General features: G+C 42.9%; 2 protein-coding genes and 1 long non-coding RNA gene across 4 annotated transcripts; 1 reads left to right on the top strand and 2 right to left on the bottom strand.

The window, feature by feature from the left end:
* Positions 1-4,181: 4,181 nt before the first annotated feature.
* On the bottom strand, positions 4,182-15,867 carry LOC147466234 (uncharacterized). Of its 2 annotated transcripts, XR_015189758.1 has the most exons (3): positions 15,259-15,867; positions 15,028-15,103; positions 4,182-4,621 (listed from the first exon to the last, which is right to left on the bottom strand). It is a non-coding gene; the product is annotated as an uncharacterized LOC147466234 (long non-coding RNA). The 2 variants fall into 2 exon arrangements; XR_015189757.1 differs by having other exon boundaries at positions 4,184-4,621; positions 15,028-15,860.
* On the bottom strand, positions 8,264-11,017 carry LOC147466236 (pentatricopeptide repeat-containing protein At2g27610-like). The gene has a single exon (XM_086524658.1). It carries the CDS (start codon positions 10,880-10,882, stop codon positions 8,480-8,482), a length of 2,403 nt encoding a protein of 800 aa, XP_086380784.1. The 5' UTR covers positions 10,883-11,017; the 3' UTR covers positions 8,264-8,479.
* On the top strand, positions 12,897-15,034 carry LOC147466235 (uncharacterized). The gene is made up of 4 exons (XM_086524985.1): positions 12,897-12,902; positions 14,138-14,300; positions 14,405-14,531; positions 14,608-15,034. The coding sequence occupies exons 1-4, from the start codon at positions 12,897-12,899 to the stop codon at positions 14,912-14,914; spliced, it is 603 nt and encodes a 200-aa protein (XP_086381111.1). The 3' UTR covers positions 14,915-15,034.
* Positions 15,868-22,568: the final 6,701 nt, after the last annotated feature.

Below are 22,568 nucleotides of genomic sequence, written 5' to 3'. Positions count from 1 at the left end.
TGTATGTGGGTGTGTGTATGTGTGTCACCTCTCTCTCTCTCTCATCTATCTTGATTGGTTTTTGCAGGCCTTCACATTCAACTCTATGTAGTCCGAAGGACGTCATTTTCGAACCCGCAAGATAGATGAGCGTCGAACCACTCATGATAGTGGAGTTATGGGCAACTTTGACACGACAACACAAGAGGTGAGGGAATGTGGAACAATAGAGAGGATAATCAAAGTGGACTTCAGAACATTTCACAAATATCTCTTTGACTGCCGATGGTTTGCGGGTGAGGTTAAGAGACATGAGAATGGACTCTATATGGTAAACTGCGGGCAATTTCATCACGGAAAGACCGACAACTTGGTGCAACCTAGTAGTTGTGAGCAGGGAAAGTCCATGTGCAACTCACTAAAACATTATATGATACATACAAAAATACATTCATGTTGGTGTTTGCTCTATGACCTACAGGCGTTTTATGTACCTTGTATGTATCGAAGACGACTATGGTATGTTATTCCAGTCACACCACGGAGCAGATCTATCTTTGCAGATACGAACATAGAGACTTTGGCAGATCCCACCATACCATCTCAAGAAGACGCCAATGACGATGATGCAATTGAGGTCGAGGAGAACCAACCATTTCCAATAACCAACCATAGTGAGGAGGAGGACGAGGATGGAGAGGATGATGATGATTCAATAGGAGAGGCTATAGAGGATGAATCAATAGATTTATTTGTTTATTTAGCTACCATAGGGTTGGACATGGATGTAAGCACTTGTAGAGATCTCTTGGAGGATGAAAATTAATAAATATCTTTTGGATTTTGACTTCTTTCTCTACTTATGTTGTACAAAAGGGCTATTTGTTTATGAACGCAAGACAATACAATTTTGATCATCGTTCGCTTGCCATTTCCATATGAATGCATAGTTGACATAAGATTTTGAGGTGGAAACAAAATATTTTTGTTTATAGAATCTCATGGATTACAAATGAGTAGAGTAGGAGAATCATACCAATAGATGAGGCAAGCAAAGAGAAGAGAGGTACTAAAAATCCCAATGAGAATGGGATTTTTTACACTCCGTGCAAAAAGGGGGTGACAATACAATTTTGATCATCGTTCGCTTGCCATTTTCATATGAATGCATAGTTGACATAAGATTTTGAAGTGGAAACAAAATATTTATTGATATAGAATCTCATGGAGTACAAATGAGTAGAGTAGGAGAATCATACCAATAGATGAGGCAAGCAAAGAGAAGAGAGGTACTAAAAATCCCAATGAGAATGGGATTTCTTACACTCCATGCAAAAAGGGGGTACCAATTTCTGAAAAGTAACAAAATAGAATAGGATTTATAGAAAGGGAAAAGTGGGAGAGGAATGGGTCACTTGGATTCTTTTCCGGGTGCGATAATCTGGGCGTTTATTTGTGCGGTAATACAAGCGGTAATTGTCGCGGTCAAGCTGGGGAACGCGCCAATGGGTCTGCACCATACACTCTCTCTCTTTCTTGGAGCTCTCTCTCTCCTCTTATGCGGTAATGTTGTGCGGTAACATCACCATTCTCCCATAGTGTGAGTGGTACAATCTACTTTCTAATCTGAGTGGTGAAGTCCACCAAGAGTCCAACCATTTCAAGAGCCATAGCTCGGTAGCTATGCTTAAGCCCAAAAAAGCAACCATATACTTACCTTCAGAATTAGAAATCCCATGGTATCATTGGTATCCCTTTAGACAAAGAGAGGTCATGTCCGACCTTTTCTGTCCAAGATGCCTGATCATTTAATGACTACTTTTTGACAACCAACTGTATCAGATGAGGGTGATGATTACCTCGTTTTTTATAACCAATAAGACACTAGTATAACCAGTCAACAGAGTAGCAAGACTCCCTCTTTTTAATGTGGAACCTCATTTTACGAGCCATAGTTTGGAAGCTATACCAAAGCCGAAAATACCAGCCATATACTTACCTTCATAATCCCAAGATATCCACAAGTCATTAGCAACCTTTAAAGAACGGTAGTGTCCGGCCCTACTTGAGTAAGACACCTTATTTACAACCAAAGGTACTAGATGAATTCAATAACACCCCAACCAGTTGCTTCATATGAAATCTCAAGGGCGAGACTGGTCTTAAGCCCAGTTGTGATAGCAGTTTTATCAAGCCAAACTAACAAAGATCGTTTTTTTTTTAAAAACAAATAATTTCCAACCCTACAAATCATGCAATATGTCATACTAATAAAAAGAGAGTAAATTAACATGCTGCAGCGCCTAAGAACAGAGCCTATGTAACAACCAATATGCGCACGGTGGAAACATGTTTTAAAAAATCAATAAATTAACGTTCTGTAGCGGCTACAACAGAGCCAATATGTCAACCATTAGTGCAAAAACCTGCAACGGCAAAAACCAAATCCCATAAAATAACCTTTAGCGGCTGAACCAGAGCCCATCCCGCAACTCATAGCAGCTACAACAGAGCCAACCCAACATCTTGCAGTGAAAAAAACCAGTCCATGCATGTGCTTGACAGAGACACCACCGCTTTTTGTGCAAACAAGGTCTCAAGACCCAAAAACCCCGGCGCAGCGTTTTGTGATCAAGACCAATCAACAGTATATATAACAACCAGTATAGTATCATAATCATGCATAGTACCACAACGAAAACAAACTGGAACTGATAGTAAGGTAGAACAAACACATCACTTGTGATGCTTGAGCAGCCAGCTCCATTGCTCAGTAAGTTTAGACATTAACAACACACAACAGAGAGGAAAAACCCCAATCCAAGGCTAAGTGAGGGCCAAGGTGTGCCCTCACCTCTGTTTAAATAGGTTGGCCTACACGCTTCCAGAGTGGGTGAGGTGAATGCGCCCGGCCGCCCTCTACTGTGAGAGCCCCATTCTTGGCCTGCGAGTACCATCACCTGGGGAGGTCTATAGTCAGTGAGTAGCAGGGGACGCCTTCCCCGTATAATGATGGCATGGTCTTATTTTCACGCTTCGGTTAAGCAAGGGCATTGTCCCATTATAGTGTAAGTGGTATAGCAATAAAGCTCTATAATGCCTTTTTTTTTTTTTTGGGGGGGGGGGGGGGGGGGGGGGGGGGGGAACAACCCGAAGGGGGTGAGAGATAGGGTTGTAGCAAGCAATCACCATTACTTTAGTGTGTGTGTGTGTGTGTGTGTGTGTGTGTGTGTGTGTGTGTGTGTGTGTGTGTATGTGTGTGATATAGAAAGAGAGAGAGGGATGGGAGATATTGACCACCCTACCTTAGAGAGAGAGAGAGAGAGAGAGAGAGAGAGAGATGCTGCCCACCATGTTGTGCTATTGATTCTTTCTTGAAACGAAGAGAGGCTGTGTGAATGCGCTCAGTGTGTTCAACACCCACGCACGTACGAGCTTTTGGGACACCATTCCCTCTCTCACACGTACAAGCTTTTGGTGTATTTTTTGAGTGTTTTTTGAATCCAAAATTTTTAAGGTGCTAACAGGAGATGACATAGCTATTAAGTGTCTATTAAAAAATAGCTTTCAACCCATAAAATTGTACCACCCAATCATGCTTCCACCCCATAGCATAGGCCAACTCTGACAAAATCATCAATCCGGAGAGAGCATCACCCGGCTAGGGCATGGAAACATCACACAACTAAGTGTGAGAGCATCACCAGACACAATGAATAAAAGGATTCAAGAGAATGCTTCTTCAATGCAAGTAGAGATTAGCCATGGCAAGACTAACTCTAATCATACTATAATAACTAATCAATCAACTCCTACACACACCAAGTCTACCAAAGTCCGATTTGCCAATCTTTTTGAGTCATGAGAGCACAATCAACACAAGCATCCATGACCAAAGCACACACTAATTGCATTGAAGTTAGCATCCCCAATCATCACATGCCTACCAAGATACTCTAATCATATCACACACAAGTGTCATTAAACTCAAGGCTCTTAAACCTCCACACACATAAGCACACAATTAGGCATAACCTCTAATCACATGACCAAGAGTGCATACACACTACACTAATCAATAGCATTAGAGAAAGCATCAACTAATTGAAATGCTCATGGTAGAAGAGAGTTATATCGAAGAAAAACTACTTTATAACATTAGTGAAGTGTAGAGAAGACAAGACTAATGAAAAAAATAGAGATTAGATTAATCAAGAAGAGCTTCCGTAATTATGAAGGATTAGCACTAGTCTTCTAAGCATTGGCATTAAGCTCAAGGCTATGCCATCCATAAAGTGAACACACAAGAGTGAGCTCTCAAGAATGACTACTCAAGAATGGATCCTCAAGAATGAAGCCTTTTTGCATAAAATGGCTTATAAAGGCATGCACCACAAGCCTTTCTACTATGGAATTAAGTTGAGCCCTCTAGCTTACACAATTTGGAACTCCTACATGAGCCCAAGTCCTTATACAATGTGAATGGGAAATATTATTACATCCCTAGGTTGGTACATAATCGATATAGCATGTGCTAGCAGTTTCTAACATTCCCCCTTCCTAATTTGGCGCATGTCCTCGTGCATCGCTGAAGCAAAGCACGGTGACATGGTAGAAAGCACGTCTATGAATGAATGTTGAGCTGCAAAACATAAAACAAGTCATGAGTATCAAAGGCAAACAAAGATGAATAAAACATGAAGGGCAATGAAAGATTATGCAAATTGAATTTTTTCTTCCAAAAGATGGGTCCTTTATAGCGAAAAACTAAACAACATAAAGCAAAAAAAACACCTAAATTAGTATGAAGATTAAATCACTAAAAGTTTCATATTTATAAATCTAACACAAGCAATCAATTATGACCCTAGGCTAAAAACTACTAGCATAAAAACTATATATAAAGCATCCAAGTAGCTCCTAATCTATTAGTACATTGTCACACTTAGTTTTTTGAAGCTCATGGAAGATTGTTTTTTAACATTTCATAGAAAAAAGAAAAGGACATCACAAGGCTACCACCCAAAGGCAAGTCAAGCTTTGACTCTCGGCTCCTTGAACCCTCAAGGAGGTGTTCCAAGAATCTACTAGCCTACCAAGGCGAACCCCTATCGGCAGAGGGTATCGGTCTAGGGCCTTGACCAAAGGGCCTTGACCAAGCGAGGCAAGGTGGTTCCGCTCACCTACCAAGTGCCAATAAGGTGCTAAGCCTAATAAAGACACAACATAACGTAGAAGTTTGACTTTCATGTGTCTAATAGCATTTTTGCTACTTTTTCTTGACACTTTTTTCATTTATTTATTCATCTTTTGCATTATTTATTTCTTTGGCATAGTGAGAAGACTGATGGCAAATGGACTAGGGCCTAGAAGCCTAATAATAGCCTTAGATCATGTTAGAAATTAGAAGAGTATTAAAACAATCACTAGGAGTCTAGGACTAATGCGCAATGATCCTACATTAACCTAAGGTTAAGCCAACTACCCATGATTATCACACATAAAATCAAATTTTTAATGAGTTTAATATTCACAAAGCAAAATGTTGAAACTTTAGTATGCCTAGCTTTTGAAAATGAAAGGAACCATAACTTAGAAGCGAATTCACTTAATCCAAGCAAGCAAGGAGATGTAAAGATAAGAAAGAGGTATCCACATAAAAAATGAGAGAGAAAATGCTTCTAAATAAGCACATTTTTCCCTCTCATGCATGATTCAAAGCTGATTAATTGTTAGCTCAAATGAAAATTCAAACGTTAAGTCAAGCTATGAGCTAGAAATAATGTAACTTTGATGAAATGCAGTGGCTCTTGAAAGCCAAGTTTTGCAATGTATTGCGATGCCTACTTCCCATGGATCAATGAAAGCACACGCTTACTCATCAACCCTTCAAAAAGTGACTCAATCATTAGTGCTCTTAAGCATATTCAACACAAGCACAAATGATCAACTATAATCCCAAAAGTTTAATGCTCTCTCTTGGTCATCAAACTAGCTCCATTTTAGTACAATGCAATGATTTTTCATTCAAATCAACACTAACATGCAACAATCAAATTCAAGCTCAAGCACAAAGTCCCAACCAAGCACAACTCTTCATCCAATGTAACTCTCAAACAAAGCCCATATACTTGCCCAATTTTTCTTTTAGTGCAAAAAATTCAAGCAATCTTAGCACTAAAAATTCATGCTCAATCACAGTCTAAACCTTTTGAATGCCTTCCATGCACAAAATATCAATGAATCATCATAATGGATGCGCATACAATTGATGGTTACATGCTTGCTCGTACATAGCATACATAGGCAAGAGAGACAAAAAGCATATGATGACATAAATTTCATCTTTGCCAAGGAAATCCACCCAAGTGCATAAAAGAATCTGACATTCGCATCGACAATCTAATGCAATCCATGAAAAGAACGGAAATCCATGACACAATTTATACACCAACCTACTCTCATGCATCAAGTTTTTGCATATGAGAAAAGAGAGACAGAGTTGCATATAAATGCACACAAACAATTATCTCCGAACGTCATGTGTTACTAAGACACACAATGAAAATGGGGAAGCACGTAGAGAGAGAGAGAGAGAGAGAGAGAGAGAGAGAGAGAGAGAGAGAGAGAGAGAGAGTTTAAAGAAAATGGTGACTTTGAAGGGAAAATGCGTAAGCAGCTATGGAAAGCTTGGAGAGAGAGAGAGAGAGAGAGAGAGAGAGAGAGAGAGAGAGAGAGAGAGAGAAACTTGTGTAAGTGTAGAGAGAGAGATAGAGGAGGAGGGAGGTAGAATGGACAGTAATGGCTAAGAAATGTAGATTCTGGTGAAAGAAAATAGATTTTTGACTATGTATTTGGTTAGGGGAACTTTTGGGGAGTGAAAAGTGAGATTTAAATATTTTTTAAAAAATTTAAAATTTTAGGGTTATTTGATGGACGCCCATGAAAATGAAGGGAACCCCCCCCCCCCCTTCTCTCATAATGAGGGGAACAAATAGGCCCCCTTCTACCCTACCTTTTTGAGGCTATAGTTGTGGCCACCACCTTCTTATTACGTCAATTTCATGATTGCCTTACTTACTAGAAAGTCAATGGAAAAAAGTCCATTACCGCAAGTTCTGCAAATTATATCTAGCACGCTCTTATTGGATAGAAGCACTAAAAGGCCAACAAGGCTTGGCGGGTCAAGAAACCTATTGCTTGGTGGAGAGATGTCTTATTTCGAGGTTGGCATACTCAACTTCCTTATAAGTAGGAGGGCTTAGATTGAAAGTGAGTTTGCCCCACCATCGTCTTTCCAACGGCATGTGTTTCTTTTGCACCAATTTTAGAGAAAACTGGTTGAGATCACCAAGAAAATATGTGCCTTTGTTTCATCTATCTAATTTCATGCAGCTAGTGAATCTTTTTCTCCTCATGACCGTTTTTTTGGCATTTCATAGTCAGCATTTTCAATTGCTTTTTTATATGCATCGTTACTAAGGGTTTTGGCATGATTGGACTATGTGGAATGTGTTTATTTTTTATGGTGCAAGTAGGTGATACAATCTTTAAAAAAGAAAAGAATGGTGAATCAAGGTAGATGCTTCAGTCGCGCCGGGCGGGGGGGGGGGAGAGAGAGAGAGAGAGAGAGCGCCAACGAGCGAGCGCAAGTGCTTCCATGGCTTGGAGTCCATGGCAGATGCGCAGACTCAACAAGTGGCAGGCTACAACGCAAAAGGGAGGGGAAGTAACATGCAGAGCCGACGAAAGCAGGATTTTTTTTTTATTATTATACTCCAGGCCCTCTGGAGCAGGGAAGCTGGGCGCTGAAGTGGCTACGAGAACAACAGTAGGGTATTTGGTAGATTCGTGGGGGTTCAAAACCGAAAAACCCTTTTGTAAGGCTAGTGAAGCTTTCACTTGAGAGGAGCGAGTAGGGAATCTCAAAGAGCATCTCAGCAGTAATGAATAAAATAAAAGAGGAGCAAGTAATGTTCAAGAGCATGTATTCAGATTGAGAGGTATTTTTCTTTGGAATGTTTCTCTGCTCGGGTCATTTCTGCAACAAATGCACGGGAATGGACTGGATGGACGGCTTCTTGGCAACAACATTCATTGATTGATCGTCTAGCATCACTGCCTTGCAATTTTAATTATGGTCCAATATTGGACTTCTAGCCTTTGTATATAGTTGTTAAAACAAGGTCTTTTGACCATGTTCGTTTCTTTCAGGTAATCAATATGATTACAAATCATGGAGAAAGAAAAGAGGTGTGCACATAATTCCAACGCACCAGAAAAATTCCATAAAAGAGAACTAAATTCTGTTAGAATTTTTTTGCAAGGATGACAAGACCTAGCCTAATTCGCATATATGCAATGACAGTTCATATCATCTTGTTGTAATCTGCAAAGAGGGGACGTTCTGTAACATGGTTATGGTGGTTCCCTTGGAGTTAAATACAAGCTGCACCAACGAAACTTCAAGTACCCCAAATTGATGTCTCACAAATTGTTCTTATTGATAATCACCACAAGAGCATTTTCCATGTTCAAAAACGTGCAAGCGATTTGCATCTTTGACCGCTATCTTACGTTTTTCTATTTTTGATATCAATGAGGTAGCAACATGGCAATCCCCGCATACCCGCATGTTTTTTGTGATGCGTATTTCCATCCCTTGTGGTGTATTGATAATAGCACACGCAATAGCCAATTTCTCAGAATGCTCACAAAGCAAACCCTTCTTTGAATCCTGCGAAATGTTTTTTGAGACCCAATGCAAATTTGGGGAATACCCCTGTAGGGACAATTGATGTTCAAGATCTTTCAACTTCAAATAGATTTGTCGGCTTTGCGGATGCTCGGTATCTCCAACAACAAATCTATGAACCTTTCCACTTGCATCAGTCCAGTAGCTGCGCCCTGGCTGCTTCCAAGCAGCATTCCTGATCCTCATGTATTCAACCTTTTGTGCCTCCTCCTCCATGCCAGCAGCTGCATAAATATTACTCATTAAGACATATGCTGCAGCACTATGTTTATCTAATTCTACTGCACGCTCGAAGGCCAATCTTCCAAGCTCCACATTTCCCCATTTTCGACAAGCACCTAGAAGAGCAGACCAAACTAGAGGATAATCAGATGATGGCATCATCTTAATTACTCTCATAGCTTTGTCAAAATGCCTTGCCCGCCCAAAAAGGTCAACCATGCAAGTGTAGTGCTCTTTGTCTGGTATAATACCATGTTTCTCCCTCATGCTATCAAAAAGCATTTGGCCCTCATCCACAAGACCTGCATGACTGCATGCATTGAGCACAGCAAGAAAAGTGATTGCTGTTGGGGAGGTGCCCTCGTGTTGCATCCTACGGAAATAGTTCAAAGCTTCCTGGGCCAGCCCTTGCTGGGCATATCCTCCGATAAGAGCATTCCAAGAGACTTCATCTGGCAAGAAACCCTCTTTTCGCATCCGCTGGAAACAGCCCAGAGCTTCCTGACCCTGTCCTTGTTGAGCATATCCTGCAATCAATGCACTCCAAGAGATGACATTCCGGACAGAAAGGTTATCAAGAACTCTTTGAGCTTTCGTGAGGGCACCACATTTGGCATACATATCAACCAAAGCATTGCCAAGTATGACATATTTCTCCAACAGCCCCTGACTAGCAATTTGATCATGAATCCTCTCACCCATGTCAATGTCTTGCGTAAGGCCACAGGCCTTCAAGGTGCAAGCATAGGTGATCGTATCTGGAGAAAGGCCTTCACTTCGCATCTGCTGAAAACAGTACAGAGCTTCCTGACCCTGTCCCTGTTGAGCATATCTTGCAATCAAGGCGTTCCAAGAAACGACATCCCGGACAGAAAGGTCATCAAGAACTTTTCGTGCTTTCGTGAGGGCACCACATTTGGCATACATATCCACCAAAGCATTGCCAAGCACAACATGTTTCTCCAACAACCCTTGACCAGCAATCTGATCGTGGATTCTTTCACCCATGGCAATGTCTTGCGTAAGGCCACAGGCCTTCAAGGTGCACGCATAGGTGATCGTATCTGGAGAAAGGCCTTCACTTCGCATCTGCTGAAAACAGTACAGAGCTTCCTGACCCTGTCCCTGTTGAGCATATCTTGCAATCAAGGCGTTCCAAGAAACGACATCCCGGACAGAAAGGTCATCAAGAACTTTTCGTGCTTTCGTGAGGGCACCACATTTGGCATACATATTCACCAAAGCATTGCCAAGCACCACATGTTTCTCCAACAACCCTTGACCAGCAATCTGATCGTGGATTCTTTCACCCATGGCAATGTCTTGCGTAAGGCCACAAGCCTTCAAGGTGCACGCATAGGTGATTGCATTTGGAGATAGGCCTTCACTTTGCATCCGTTTAAAACAGTCTAGAGCTTCCTGACCCTGCTCTTGTTGAGCATATCCTGCAATCAATGCAGTCCAAGAGACTACATCTCGGACAAAAAGCTCATCAAGAACTTTTCTTGCTTTCGTGAGGACGCCACATTTGGCATACATATTTACCAAAGCATTGCCAAGCACCACATGTTTCTCCAACAGCCCCTGACTTGCAATCTGATCATGAATTCTCTCGCCCATGTCGATGTCTTGCATAAGGCCACAGGCCTTCAAGGTGCAAGCGTAGGTGATCGTATCTGGAGAGAGGTGTTCATTTTGCATGTGTTGGAAACAGCACAAAGCTTCCTGACCCTGTCCTTGTTGAGCATATCCTGCAATCAACGCGTTCCAAGAGACAACATCCCGTACAAAAAGCTCATCAAGAACTTTTCGTGCTTTCATGAGGGCGCCACATTTGGCATACATATAAACCAAAGCATTGCCAAGCATGACATTTTTCTCCAACAGCCCTTGAGTAGCAATCTCATCATGAATTCGTTCACCCATGTGAAGGTCTTCCACAATGCCACAGGCATTCAAGTTGCAAGCATAAGTGATTGCATCTGGAGTGAGGCCTTCACTTCACATCTGATGAAAACAGACAAAGCTTCCTGACCCTTTCCTTGCTGAGCATATCCTGCAATCAGCGCGTTCCAAGACACAACATCCCGGACAGAAAGCTCGTCAATGAGTTTTCTTGCTTTCGCAAAGACACCACGTTTGGCATACACACTGACCAATGTGTTTCCTAAATATTGGTCTTTCTGAAGTAACCCACTATTGCGAAGGAGCTCTGCGTGTATCCTACTGACTTGGTCCAGATCCTTATTCTGAGCACAGGCTTTTAGTCTGGTCATAAAAGAAAAAATCGACTCCTTATCATGCTTTTCCTGCCCATGCTTGATGGGTATAGCAGATATTGCTTCTCCCCTGGATTTTTCAATGCTCTTGCCGCCGCTCTGTGAGCACAAAACAGGTGATGCTTACAAAAGAGAGAGAGAGAGAGAGAGAGAGAGAGAGAGAGAGAGAGTTTTTAAAGGAGGGGGAAGAGGAAGAGACCTTGACGAACATAGCCCTCGATTTGTCCCTCATTACGGGTTTCGATCATGGAGCATCTCAGGGGATCGTTTGCATGCACTCAGTTTATACAGAGTTTTGCCGAAGTCATTCGATAGCAGTGAAAATCGTCCAAAAAGTCGCTGTTAAACCGGCCCCTTACGCTCGTAGGCCTCTGTAGTGTAGCGCAGAAGGCTATGGCACGGCTGTGGCTCAGAGGGGATCTAGGGCCCAAATTTTGGGGGGCGAGCGACTTTAATCTCCGCCGTCGGATCATGCAGTGAACGAAGGGTGAACTACGGGTGGGTGAATTGGGGGTGAACTAAGGGGGGGTAAACTAAGGTGTGATCATGTGTCATGCCAACATGGCTCATTAACAAAAAGCTTTGGTTGATAGCAATTCTAGCGTGGTGGTAGGACATTCGTGTGGCAACCGAAACGTCCCGGGTTCGACCCACACCTTGCGAGGCGGGTGAACTAGGGGTGAACTAGGAGTGAACTCGGGGCGTCATTTTTGCCCCGAGTTCACCTTTAGTTCACCCCTAGTTCACCGAGTTGACGGACGGTTGAGATTGCATTGCGATTTCCGCTTCCCTTTCCCACCATAGATCCTCCCTGGCTGGAGCCGTGCCATATAGTGACGAGGGCGGGCGGAGAAAAGCCTCGTGATTAATTGACACCCCCTCTGTCAGGTGGGATCTACGATCCCTATTGATTGGGGACGGCGGGATCGATTTTGCACCGTTCGATTGTAGATTAATCTCCAAGTGATCACTATATGTGATCACAATTAAAGTGAACTCCACGTAAACTTGAGGTGAACATCAAGTGACTGCAAGTGATCCCCGTGTGAATCCCAATCAGGATGTGATCACCCTGTGAACCTACTTATTTCAAAGTGATCACGGTGTGACCTTGAGCATCTCAACGTGATCGCCGAGTGAAACACCATGTGATCCTCACCCCGTCATTTTTGTTATATGACTGAACGTTCTCACCTCCATTCAAGTAGCGCACGATAGCTTAATGGAAGAGCCTTGGACACCGGTGTGGTAGGTGGTGGGTTCAAGTCGCGGGGGCTCAACCGGCCATAATCTTTTTATTTCTAAGAATAAACAGACGTTCAAGATCGTCCGAAGATTGTGGACCGTTAATCCCACCTGACAAGGGGGGTGTCAAATAGTCTGGAGGGGGGAAAAGGTCACGTTGCAACAAAAATCTGAGGCCTCTGGCAGCATGTGAAAAAGTATTGGGGTCCATTAGAAAAACTGGCATGGGCTAGCCTCGTCTATAAAGGTCACAGGCAAAAGTAGAGGGATCTACGACGGATATTCAATCCACCGTTGATCCCATCTCTACAGGGAAAAAAGAATAGGCTCCCAGTTGTCATGTCCCAACTCGATCTCATCACCTCCCGCTCAACACTCATAGTCCCTATCCAACCCATCTGTCACGACTGGTTGAAATGGTGGTGAGCGCAGCACTATAAAAGTCTCCCCCCTCCCCTGTTGCGTTGATCCAATGGCCTAAAGCCCCCCCCCCCCCCCCCCGCCCCGCTGATAAAGCGCCCACCGTAGATCCCATGACTTCGACCCCTGTCAGAGACGAGGATGGGCCAGCACCATTTGGAATCGAACCGTCCTCGTAAGCCAGCCCTCCAAACAACACTCGTTTTAGGGCGGCGCCTTCAGCTATATTAACTTCTTAAGTCTCGTCCGTCTTTCTGCTAGCAACCATCCCTCCCGTACCTAGAATGATTCTAAAAAAAACTTAATTATTTGGATCTTGTGTAGATCCGTTTTCTCCTTCCTACTTTCTCTTTGAAGACTTCAGCTATTGTCGTCGCCTTTCAAAAAAATCATTCTCTCGAAGCACCTGTTCTCTCTCGCGACCTGCTAGAGTATCAGCGCATAGTGTCTCTCTCTCTCTCTCTCTCTCTCACACACACACACACACACACACACACACACACACACACATACATACTCCAATCCACCTGTAGACTCTAGATCTCTCACACAGGCCTACGTGTAGGTGGAGGGGCACACAGCAAGGAGGAGAGAGGGGGAACACTTATTAATTAATAGATTTTATTTACGTACAAGTCAATAATAAGGGGTACCAGCTAAAATTACTTCAAAAGAAGAAGGAATAAATGGGAGGTACCCCTCGGTGTTTAAAGAGGGAAAGAAGGAAAAGAAATGGGATGGCACGTGACACGAGATGAGTAGAAGGCAAGCATGTAGCTGGCGATGAGACGAGGATCTAGTCGGTGTTATGATCTCGCAGTTGGCCTTGGAGAGCCGACAAGGGAAGGAGTCGTGTGTAGTCTTTTTGGCCTACTCAAAGGGCAAAGGCTATAGAGATTCCTTCTCTTTTTGCTGACTAAAATAGAAAAGAGGTTAAGTTTTATTTTCAAGCATTTTTTGATAGGCCAAAAATACCGATTGGTTGAAATAAGATAGTGGGCACTCATTTAGGTGACTGGTGTGTAAATCTAATGATGGACTTCAAAAGCTCATTGACCAACGAAAGTATTTTGGACTTGAAGCAAGAAACGTGGCCACTGAAAAATGAGGAGGATTTTTTTAAAAATTGTGAAAATTAAAGAAAAGTGATTTTCTCTATGCTTTCATGAGGAGTGCTGGTAACCTAAGAGCGCTGCATGCATGTCGCTGGAGGTGGGATTTCCGTGTCTGGGGTTAGGAGGCCCTTATCAAAAAGTGTTCATTCACACTGTTGTTTTGGGGCCTAGTCGGCGACTCAGGGCTTCATTCCTCCCCCCAAATCTTTCCAAAGTTCACCTTTGTTGAGATTAGTTGTGGCGTGTCTCACCGACGTTGTCCATGGTGCTACTACAGCCAACGAGGTGAGGGAAGGATTTCACCTCTGAGATGTTGCGTCGTCGACAATGGTACTCCTAGAAGGGTTTTTCCTTTAATCTATGCTGAATTTTTTTTTAATGACTTGCAGGTTTTTTGGGTGGCGTGTTGTTGATGGATTTCAACGTGCTGCAGAAGCTCAATCAGCTGTTCAACTGTTGCGAAACCTCTCTCTCTCGCTCTCAATGTGGGGGCATGGCAAGGTCTATGTGCGCATGGTGGGGGCCAAGGCTCTCTCTCTCTCTCTCTCTCTCTCTCTCTCTCTCTCCCCTCAAAGGCGTGCCATGTCTGCAGGCAGGCAAGGGGGCTAGGGCAAGGGAGGACGACAGTGGTGCAGGGAGGGTCATCGCGAAATCACTGTGCGTCTCTCGTGCCTCTGCCCGTATTGTGCGTGCCACCTGTGGCTATCGAGCCCGTTAGCCGAGAGTTTTTCCCCTGCTTCAAGCTTGCGATGGATGATGCTGTGCGAGAGAATATCGGCCAGACGAGCGAAGTGATGCAGACGCTCTTAATGAATGAGAGGGTGGATGGGAGGCTGATGCAGAAGGCAGGGGACGCACTGGTACAGTTGCAGCGGGTGGAAGGCCAGTTGGGGAAGTAGCATGTGGCTGAGAAAAAGCTGCTCAATTCTCTTCTAGCTCCTCAGCTTTGGCATTATTACATTGCTTACCAAAATTTCTTAGCAGACGTACATGAAGCAATAATTGTGATTACCTTTGAGATTGGCGAGCTGCTTTCGGACCTTTTGCTCGCATCCTTGGCAATCCATGCGCACCAGAAGCTCCACAAACTGCTTGATAGAAACAACATGAAAGCAGCACGAGAGCGAGTACATATTAAACCACTTTCTGGCTCAAACAACGCATGCATATGATATGGCGGAAGCAGAGGATATGGCGGAAGATCCAGGTGAGGAAATCCCTCCATGAAAGAAGAGATGGTTACCTCCATGTTTTGTTTGTTGTGAGTCCCCAGCTGCAGCTGATTATACAAGCTAAGCTTTCTGCGTGGTGGCCGCTAATTGCATGCAAGGGTCGTGAGGGTGTTGTCTATTTGCGTACAGTTGAGAAGTTGCTTACATATAAGAGGTACTTGATGCTCTCTTTCTCTCTCTTCTCTCTCTCTCTCTCTCTGGCTCTGGTCTTACCAATTAAATATGGTAGCCAATTGCAGTAACGAAAACATTTTTGTCATGTGTAATGGTATCATTATTGGTAATGTAACCTTGAATTGCCAAGGTCAGTGCGTTATTGGCATTCTCCTTGCTCTTCTGAAGTACCTTCACGTGTTGCTCCAATGCTTCACAACAGTCTTTTGTATCAACATTGAACTTGATTTTTCTTTTTTGTGATGCCTTTTGTATTTTCTAGGTTTTCTAGCTTTGTCTGCATGTTAGTGTTCTACACTTTCCGCGTCTTCATTTCTTATGTTAGCTCTTCTATCGATTCTAGTTGCTCCATAATTGTCTTTCCTTGTTCTTTCGGCATCATTCCTCTCTCTGAACATAACACTCTCTACAATGGTTTCTAACTTGTTCATGTACTTTTATGGCATTCTCAACCAGGACTTGCAGTTCTATTGTATGGTTAAGCCTGTTCTTGCAATAGGGACCTGGACATGCAACTGTCATTCTGGCAACCCAGGGGGGTTGACTTTCATTAAATCATGACTCGTTGACCATCGATCTTAATATCAATGTGCTGCTTTTCATTTCCGATGACTCTAGTCTCGCACATACCTGGTTGCCTTTGGAAAATTTGACCCAGTATCATTGCCATTGCCAGGCTCACATGTGCTCTGGTCTTCATTATCCTCTACTTGTTTGATCTCAGTGGCCTGAACATGATCTTTGGGGATCTTGCAAGTAGAGCGTATGTTGTGGCAGCAACTTTCTGTACTTGATCAATTCCTACTTGACTTCACAAGGACATATAGAAATTTTCTCATGTAGCAAAACGGAGTTTTTTTCAGTGTTTTTCATACAATGCATAACATCATGAGCTTCTGCTCAAGATGCACCGCATAATTAGCTAGGTACGATTGGGGGCAGGGGACCGTCGGCCCCCCCCACCGGGTCGACGGTCCCCTGCCCCCAATCGTACCTAGCTAGGTATGCCGTGCCTCCCTAACAGAAGCTCATGATGTCGAGGTAAGTCACAATGTGGGAATTATTGTGAAAATTTGTCCAAAACTTCTTGTGGGTGTTGTTGATTCTCTCTCTCTCTCTCTCTCTCTCTCTCTCTCTCGCGCACATTGCGACATTTGATGGTATAACATCTTGGGGGTTTTTGGTGATCCGGGAATAAAGGGAAAGATCTCGAAAACAAATTGACATGGAGTGCTTGTTCTACAGTTTTGAAGACAAGGCACGAGGGGGATAATAGCATGCTTTGCCCCTCCCCTCTTCTTTGTCTATTGCACCAGCTCCAACCCTATTACAAATGCCTCACCTCCCTCTCAATTGTCTTTTACTCATGCAGTTTGGCCATGGATCGCGATCCATGTTCCTCAACAGAATCTGGCCAAACTTCTCAGATTGATTCTAGAGAGTATGTTGATGCCCTTCATCCACAAATTTTTGAATCTGGATCACTTTTGAGGTCTCTATCATCAAATTTTTAGAATTTAAGAGTTATGGTCGTTTTTGCCAAAATATGGTTTTCACCCTTTTTTCCTTTAATCTTTAGCCCAAATTTGATAGTTGTAGTTTCTACTTACCCTACACCTAAGTATTGAAATGAAACATGAAAAAAAAAAAACGGTACAAAATAAAGTCGAAACGGAAAACGGAACAGCACTCTGAAAGTAATGAAAATCGAAGAATGAAATTCTTTTGGCTATCTCACTCACAACCGTCTTTACTTCTCAAGAATAGATCTAGCAAGTCCTCGACTTCTAGACTCTATCAAGCACTAAACCTTGTTACCATATACATGTGGTAGTGATGTGTGTGAACACACTAGGACCGTCGGGGCATTTTTTTCCTCTTTAGGAGGTTTTTTCCCCCGAGCATTGCAATGTGATCTACACCATGTAAATGCCTCATCAAAAGCAAAATGCCTGCACAATTTTAGCTAGGAGTATTGCTGTTGTTGATACTCAAGGCCACGTCAAGGCCCCTAGTGTCGAGGGATGAGGGTAGTGCGGTGGAAGGTATCTTTGCTCATTCAATCGGGGGATGTGTACGTAGGCATGTCCATGAGGAAGTGTAAGGATCATGGATTGTGTGAATATGTCAGCTCCGCCTTGGTCTGTTGGCTCAAGGTTGGAATTTGGTCAAGATTAGCTATCACAAGAAACCAAATCATGGTGTGTTCAACAAGAGTGAGTGCCATTGACATGCAACCTGGTCTTGAGAGAGTGGCGAATGAGCACTTGCTCTATATCCTATTTAGTAGGAAGGATAAATCACGTAGTGGAAGGGGAGAGCTTAAGCTTGCATGCAATCAGCTTCCCTTTGTTTTTTTGTGTGTGCGTCTAAGGTAATTCTATTCTATTAGTGATGACTATTGAAGTCTAGATTCTCGCATATAGCAGTGATGCATGACAGCACCCTTACACCATCTCTCATGCAATTGACAATCAAGAAAACCCACACATGCCGATGGATCGATCTAGTGCATCAAGTACAACTTTTATAGCATGTGACCTTAAGTTTCGGTAGGGGTGGTGGCCGAGCAAGATCCAAGGTGTTTCTTCTTGAGCAAGCCCAATTTAGTGGAGAAATGTGGGTGTTATTGGTTGTCGTCTTGCAAAAGAACAAGCTTAATGCATTGGACTTGGGGATGACTAGCTCTTACAAATTGCATGGCTAGCCTTGAAATCTAGTAGGAGAAGAGGGACATCATCTCCTCTGCCTAGCTTCCTCCAACACTAAACAAGAATGATGCACTTTCTATGTTATCTTTAGCTGCTGGCTAATTAAAGTTATATATGGTTGTCTCTCCTTTGCCATTGTGAGGGGCTACTTTGTTGCAGTGCTCTTTTTGTGTCATGGTGCTCAACTCATTGCAAATAGTCTACGTGATTCATGTGTTTTACAATTCATCTAATAACTCAATGTTTAAGTGCAAATTCTCATTAGGCAAAACCTTGAGAGCAAAAAATGGAGCGTATCTATTTGCTCGTTGTGGAGCTTTGATAGTAATTGAAGCTCATGCTTGCACTATGATGCTTCTTTTCTATAAGATTGAATTCTCCCAAAAGCATTTTTAGTCCATGATACCCTGTGGGAAATTGGGGCTCTTCTAGCACATCCATTTTTTGTTCTTACATGGAACTTCCTCTCAAACCATCTATCAATTATTGAGTCTCGTGGGGAGTTGGCATCTGATCTAAACTCGTCTCCTAGTCTCTTGTGGAGTGAGGAAACTCAAGGATCTTGATTGTAGAGGATAATCTCAAGATGCTAAATATTACCCAGGGCAATATCTAAATTAAGTCTCTTTACACACTCAACATATTCAAGGCGTTCTTTTATGCCTAAATTGGTTGCGCTCTTAATTGTGTCTTGTTTTTGGCAGGCCTTGTGATTTTATCACTTGTTTTTATAGTTATAAGTTAAAAGTCGCTCATCACGCAGCAAGCTCCTCGCACGAGTTTGGTTAGCTCAATCTCGCATAAGCGAGTGCCAGAGGTTGATTCTGGATGGGAGTTTTGCATCAGTACACGCGTTGCTACAATGAGATGTAGGGGAGGAATCTCCAGAGATTCGAGCTAATACTTGAAGAGTAGAGCCAGTATGTTTGCACCACACTAAAATAAAGGGAAAATCGTTGATACGTGAGTGCATTCTCTCTCTCTCTCTCTCTCTCTCTCTCTCTCTCTATCTCTTTCTCTCTCTCTATCTCTCTCTCTCTCTCTCTTTTACCCAAACACTTTAGCCTTAGTCCTCTAAGGATAAAGGATACCCATAGAACCTATTTTTTGAAAAATGAAAAGGGTTACATAAGGGATGTCGTGAGTATGCTTGGGGCAAGGGATTATTATTATTTCTTTGAACCAAAAGACCCCACTCTCTAACCAACTCAAGCCGTTGGACTCCAAGAATACCTCCCACTCCCAAAAAGGGACCCCACCACTCTTACCAACATAACTATACCACTTCTTGGAAAAGCAAGGCATGAGAGGACTCCTCTCTATAAAGGACAAGAGAGAAAGGACAGAGAAGAAGAAGGGACAGGCTAGGCTTTTTTTGATGGTACTACTACCACAACACTTTCACCTCATGGATTCCTCCTCTCAGGTCATTTATCACTTAGAGTTCTTTTTGCATTAGGGTGACATCAATAACAAGTGTGGATTTCTTAAGACACCTGTCTTCCACCAACATGTATTAACATTCTCATGTTTTTATTTGTGGTGATGGTGACAGGTAACATGGACATCCACTTCTCTAATTCAACCTCTGGTGATATTTTTCCATTGTTTGATGGATTATTCTCCCTATCTGAATTAATCACATGTAAAATATTAAGGCATGAATGGAACAAGGGGGCTTGGTTTGAGTAAATCCTGAGCAGTTATCCACTATGTTTATAGTGAATTGATGATTTTTTCTAATTTCTTGGCAAAGTTAGTAATTGATTAATTATGTCACCTACTCTCTCTAGTGGCTAGAGTAGACCATAGGCCTACCTCTAGTCTGTAAGACCATCTCTCTTTTGCCTTCACACAAGGGCCAGAGAAGTACTGTTGCTATTTTTGCTAAGTATTTTTGGAAAAATCCTCTAAGAGAATTGATTGGCCATGATCCATCAAAACAATTTTATTGATGTAGGCTATTTAGCCTTTTCTTAAACTTTCGTTTGGGTTTTCTTGAATTTTATAGGTTTGTTTTGGAAAAGATATGGTATGGCATTATTATTTTCCCCACAAAAAATGAAGGAGGTTTGTATTCTCACACACTTGGGCCACATAGGACGGTCTAATGAATTTCTTTTATATATATATATTTTTTAAAACAAAGACCCATATTGTGTGTGTAACAGTCGGAGCCAGGCACCCAACCCAAGAATGGGCACCAAGTTATTATATACCTGAAAAGTAGGCAATAATGCAGGCTAGGCCTGTCTCGACTGCACCACATATGACTCTACCTAACTCTATAACTCTTGCCACAGATGGGCAACAGCTGGGACGCACCACTCTCACAAATGGGTTATGGAGTATTACTTTCTACGCCTCCCCCATAGTACAAGGCTTGCTTCTCTGCATCCGAGAGCAAAGCTTCCATCAAACTTTGATTCAACTTGATGGGTCTGCCCTGAGCGCTGACGAAAATTTGGAAGCCCTCATCTTATCACAGCTTGACATAGCAGCGTGGTTTAGATTATATGCATTATCCAGGGAGAACCCGCAAGCTGCAGTGGTACGTCTGCAAGAACTGGCCGCAAATCTGCCCACCATCATGGAGCATGACGAAACATAGCACAAGGAGTGGCTGGAAAATTCACCAAATTTGATGAGGCGCTTCATGCATACTCATGGTAAGGCCCTGCACAATGACCCCCTGCTAACGAAGCGCAAGAAGCACCTGCTTAATGGCAACTCATCAAAAATTACTCTCTCACCACCCACAGAAACAAGTAGCTCCCTTCTCCCCACCGACCTCGATGTGGATGAACAACTCATCGCAGAGCGCGGCTTCTCTCTTTCCAGCCCACAACCCACCTTCACCAAGAAGCCTTTTGAGTCTTACACAGACCCATATATACCCTGCAAGTTTCTTGAATTGATGCTTACTGAGGCTCACCATAAGCCCTGGTCATTGGGAAACTTTACTGTGCTTGCTCCTTTTAGGGAAGGCCTGGTTCTCACGCTGTTGAACAATAATGATAAGCAAGCTATCCGAATCGGACTGATGCAGATTTTGGAAGGAAATTCCTCAAACATTGTGGAAAATACTCTAATTGTGGCGCCGTTTAGCATGTCAACTTTTGACACCCACAGGTGCAGAGCAATGCTTGGCTGTGTAATAGGGGTTAAAGGGGTCATCTCGACTAATGGTCGCGATACCAACTACATGACACAGATTTGGAATATCCATAGACCGTTCTTAAAATGTGGCTGCGAGATGCTTGGGTTGGCCTACCAGTGCAAGGACAACAATGTGCTCTGGTTCGATCAAGCGCTATGGATGATTATGCACCATCTACATGCATTCTCCCCCATCTCTTCTCTCAAAAACTCTACAATACTCTTTCTCAGCTGGCTGACGAAAGAAGCGCAGGAAGCTCTAAAAGCCTTGTTGATTCACATGCTCTATCGTGAGAAATTGAAGGAAGCCATCAGATTCTCAGTATTGTCTAATCAATCGCCTCCAACTACAAATATGCAACATGAGGTAGATCTCTTCATAAAGCAGGCCATAGCACCTGCACGTGAGCATATGGATGGGAGGAAGAGAGCTCGGGGTGAACAAAATCGGCACACTCGCGGTCGCGGACGCTACATGACCCCCCCACGCTCCTACAACTCCACACCCACTCCTAGGCGTGGTCACCCCTCACCCTCTACATCTGTGAGTAGTAGTAGATCATCTCATGGCACACCCATTTTTCCTCCTAACCCACTTAAAACTCTAACCCAACACCTAGAAATAGGGCTTCCTTTAGATCTAATGTGGGAAACACTGCCAAATCTTTACTGTATGATTGAGATTTTCTTGTATGATGTAACTTTTTTGAAATTAGGTTTCTTTCTGGCTGACAGGTTTTTAGGGCCCCGCATGGTCGTTGGCATTTATCTAAGATGGAAAAATGAAAGGGATCTTCATCCCCATCCGTTTTGTAAACCCCCTACTAGATTTACCTAATTGGAAACGTTTTTTCAGCTTCTTCTTCTTTGGTCTAAGTATGATCACTACTCCCCTTTGGGGAGAATGCATGCTTAATTGGTCATTTGACCCACCTCTAAAACTTACGATTGGTAATGCCAGAGAAGTATTCACTTTGCAAGATAAACATGGATGCCAATGCTTGAGATATCCTAACGATTGGTAATGCCAGAGAAGTATTCACTTTGCAAGATAAACATGGATGCCAATGCTTGAGATATCCTAACGAAGTAGATGACATTTGGGGACACATCATCTCTACCAACTTGGAAACATTCATGAGTAACCCTCTCTCTACCTTATGCAAACAGGGTTTAGGACATATACCTTCAAAGTCTCCTAATCTTGAACAAGCCATGAATGAACTTCACCAAGTGTTAGATCACCTAATTAATAATCAGTGTATATGCTTACCCTC

This window comes from Adiantum capillus-veneris, chromosome 1, assembly GCF_014529385.1.
Source record: "Adiantum capillus-veneris isolate H3 chromosome 1, ASM1452938v2, whole genome shotgun sequence".
NCBI classification, from domain to species: domain Eukaryota; kingdom Viridiplantae; phylum Streptophyta; class Polypodiopsida; order Polypodiales; family Pteridaceae; genus Adiantum; species Adiantum capillus-veneris.
The sequence above is the reverse complement of the archived record's forward strand: the minus strand, read 5'-3'. Positions and strand labels throughout refer to the sequence as shown.

Excerpts from the sequence above, each read along its gene's own strand:
- LOC147466235 (XM_086524985.1), top strand. Across the intron at positions 14,301-14,404 it reads GTGCTACTACAGCCAACGAG|GTTTTTTGGGTGGCGTGTTG; the intron begins GTGAGGGAAGGA and ends AATGACTTGCAG. Across the intron at positions 14,532-14,607 it reads GCAAGGTCTATGTGCGCATG|GCAGGCAAGGGGGCTAGGGC; the intron begins GTGGGGGCCAAG and ends CCATGTCTGCAG.
- LOC147466236 (XM_086524658.1), bottom strand. The coding sequence starts at position 10,882 with ATGGGTGAACGAATTCATGATGAGATTGCTACTCAAGGGCTGTTGGAG.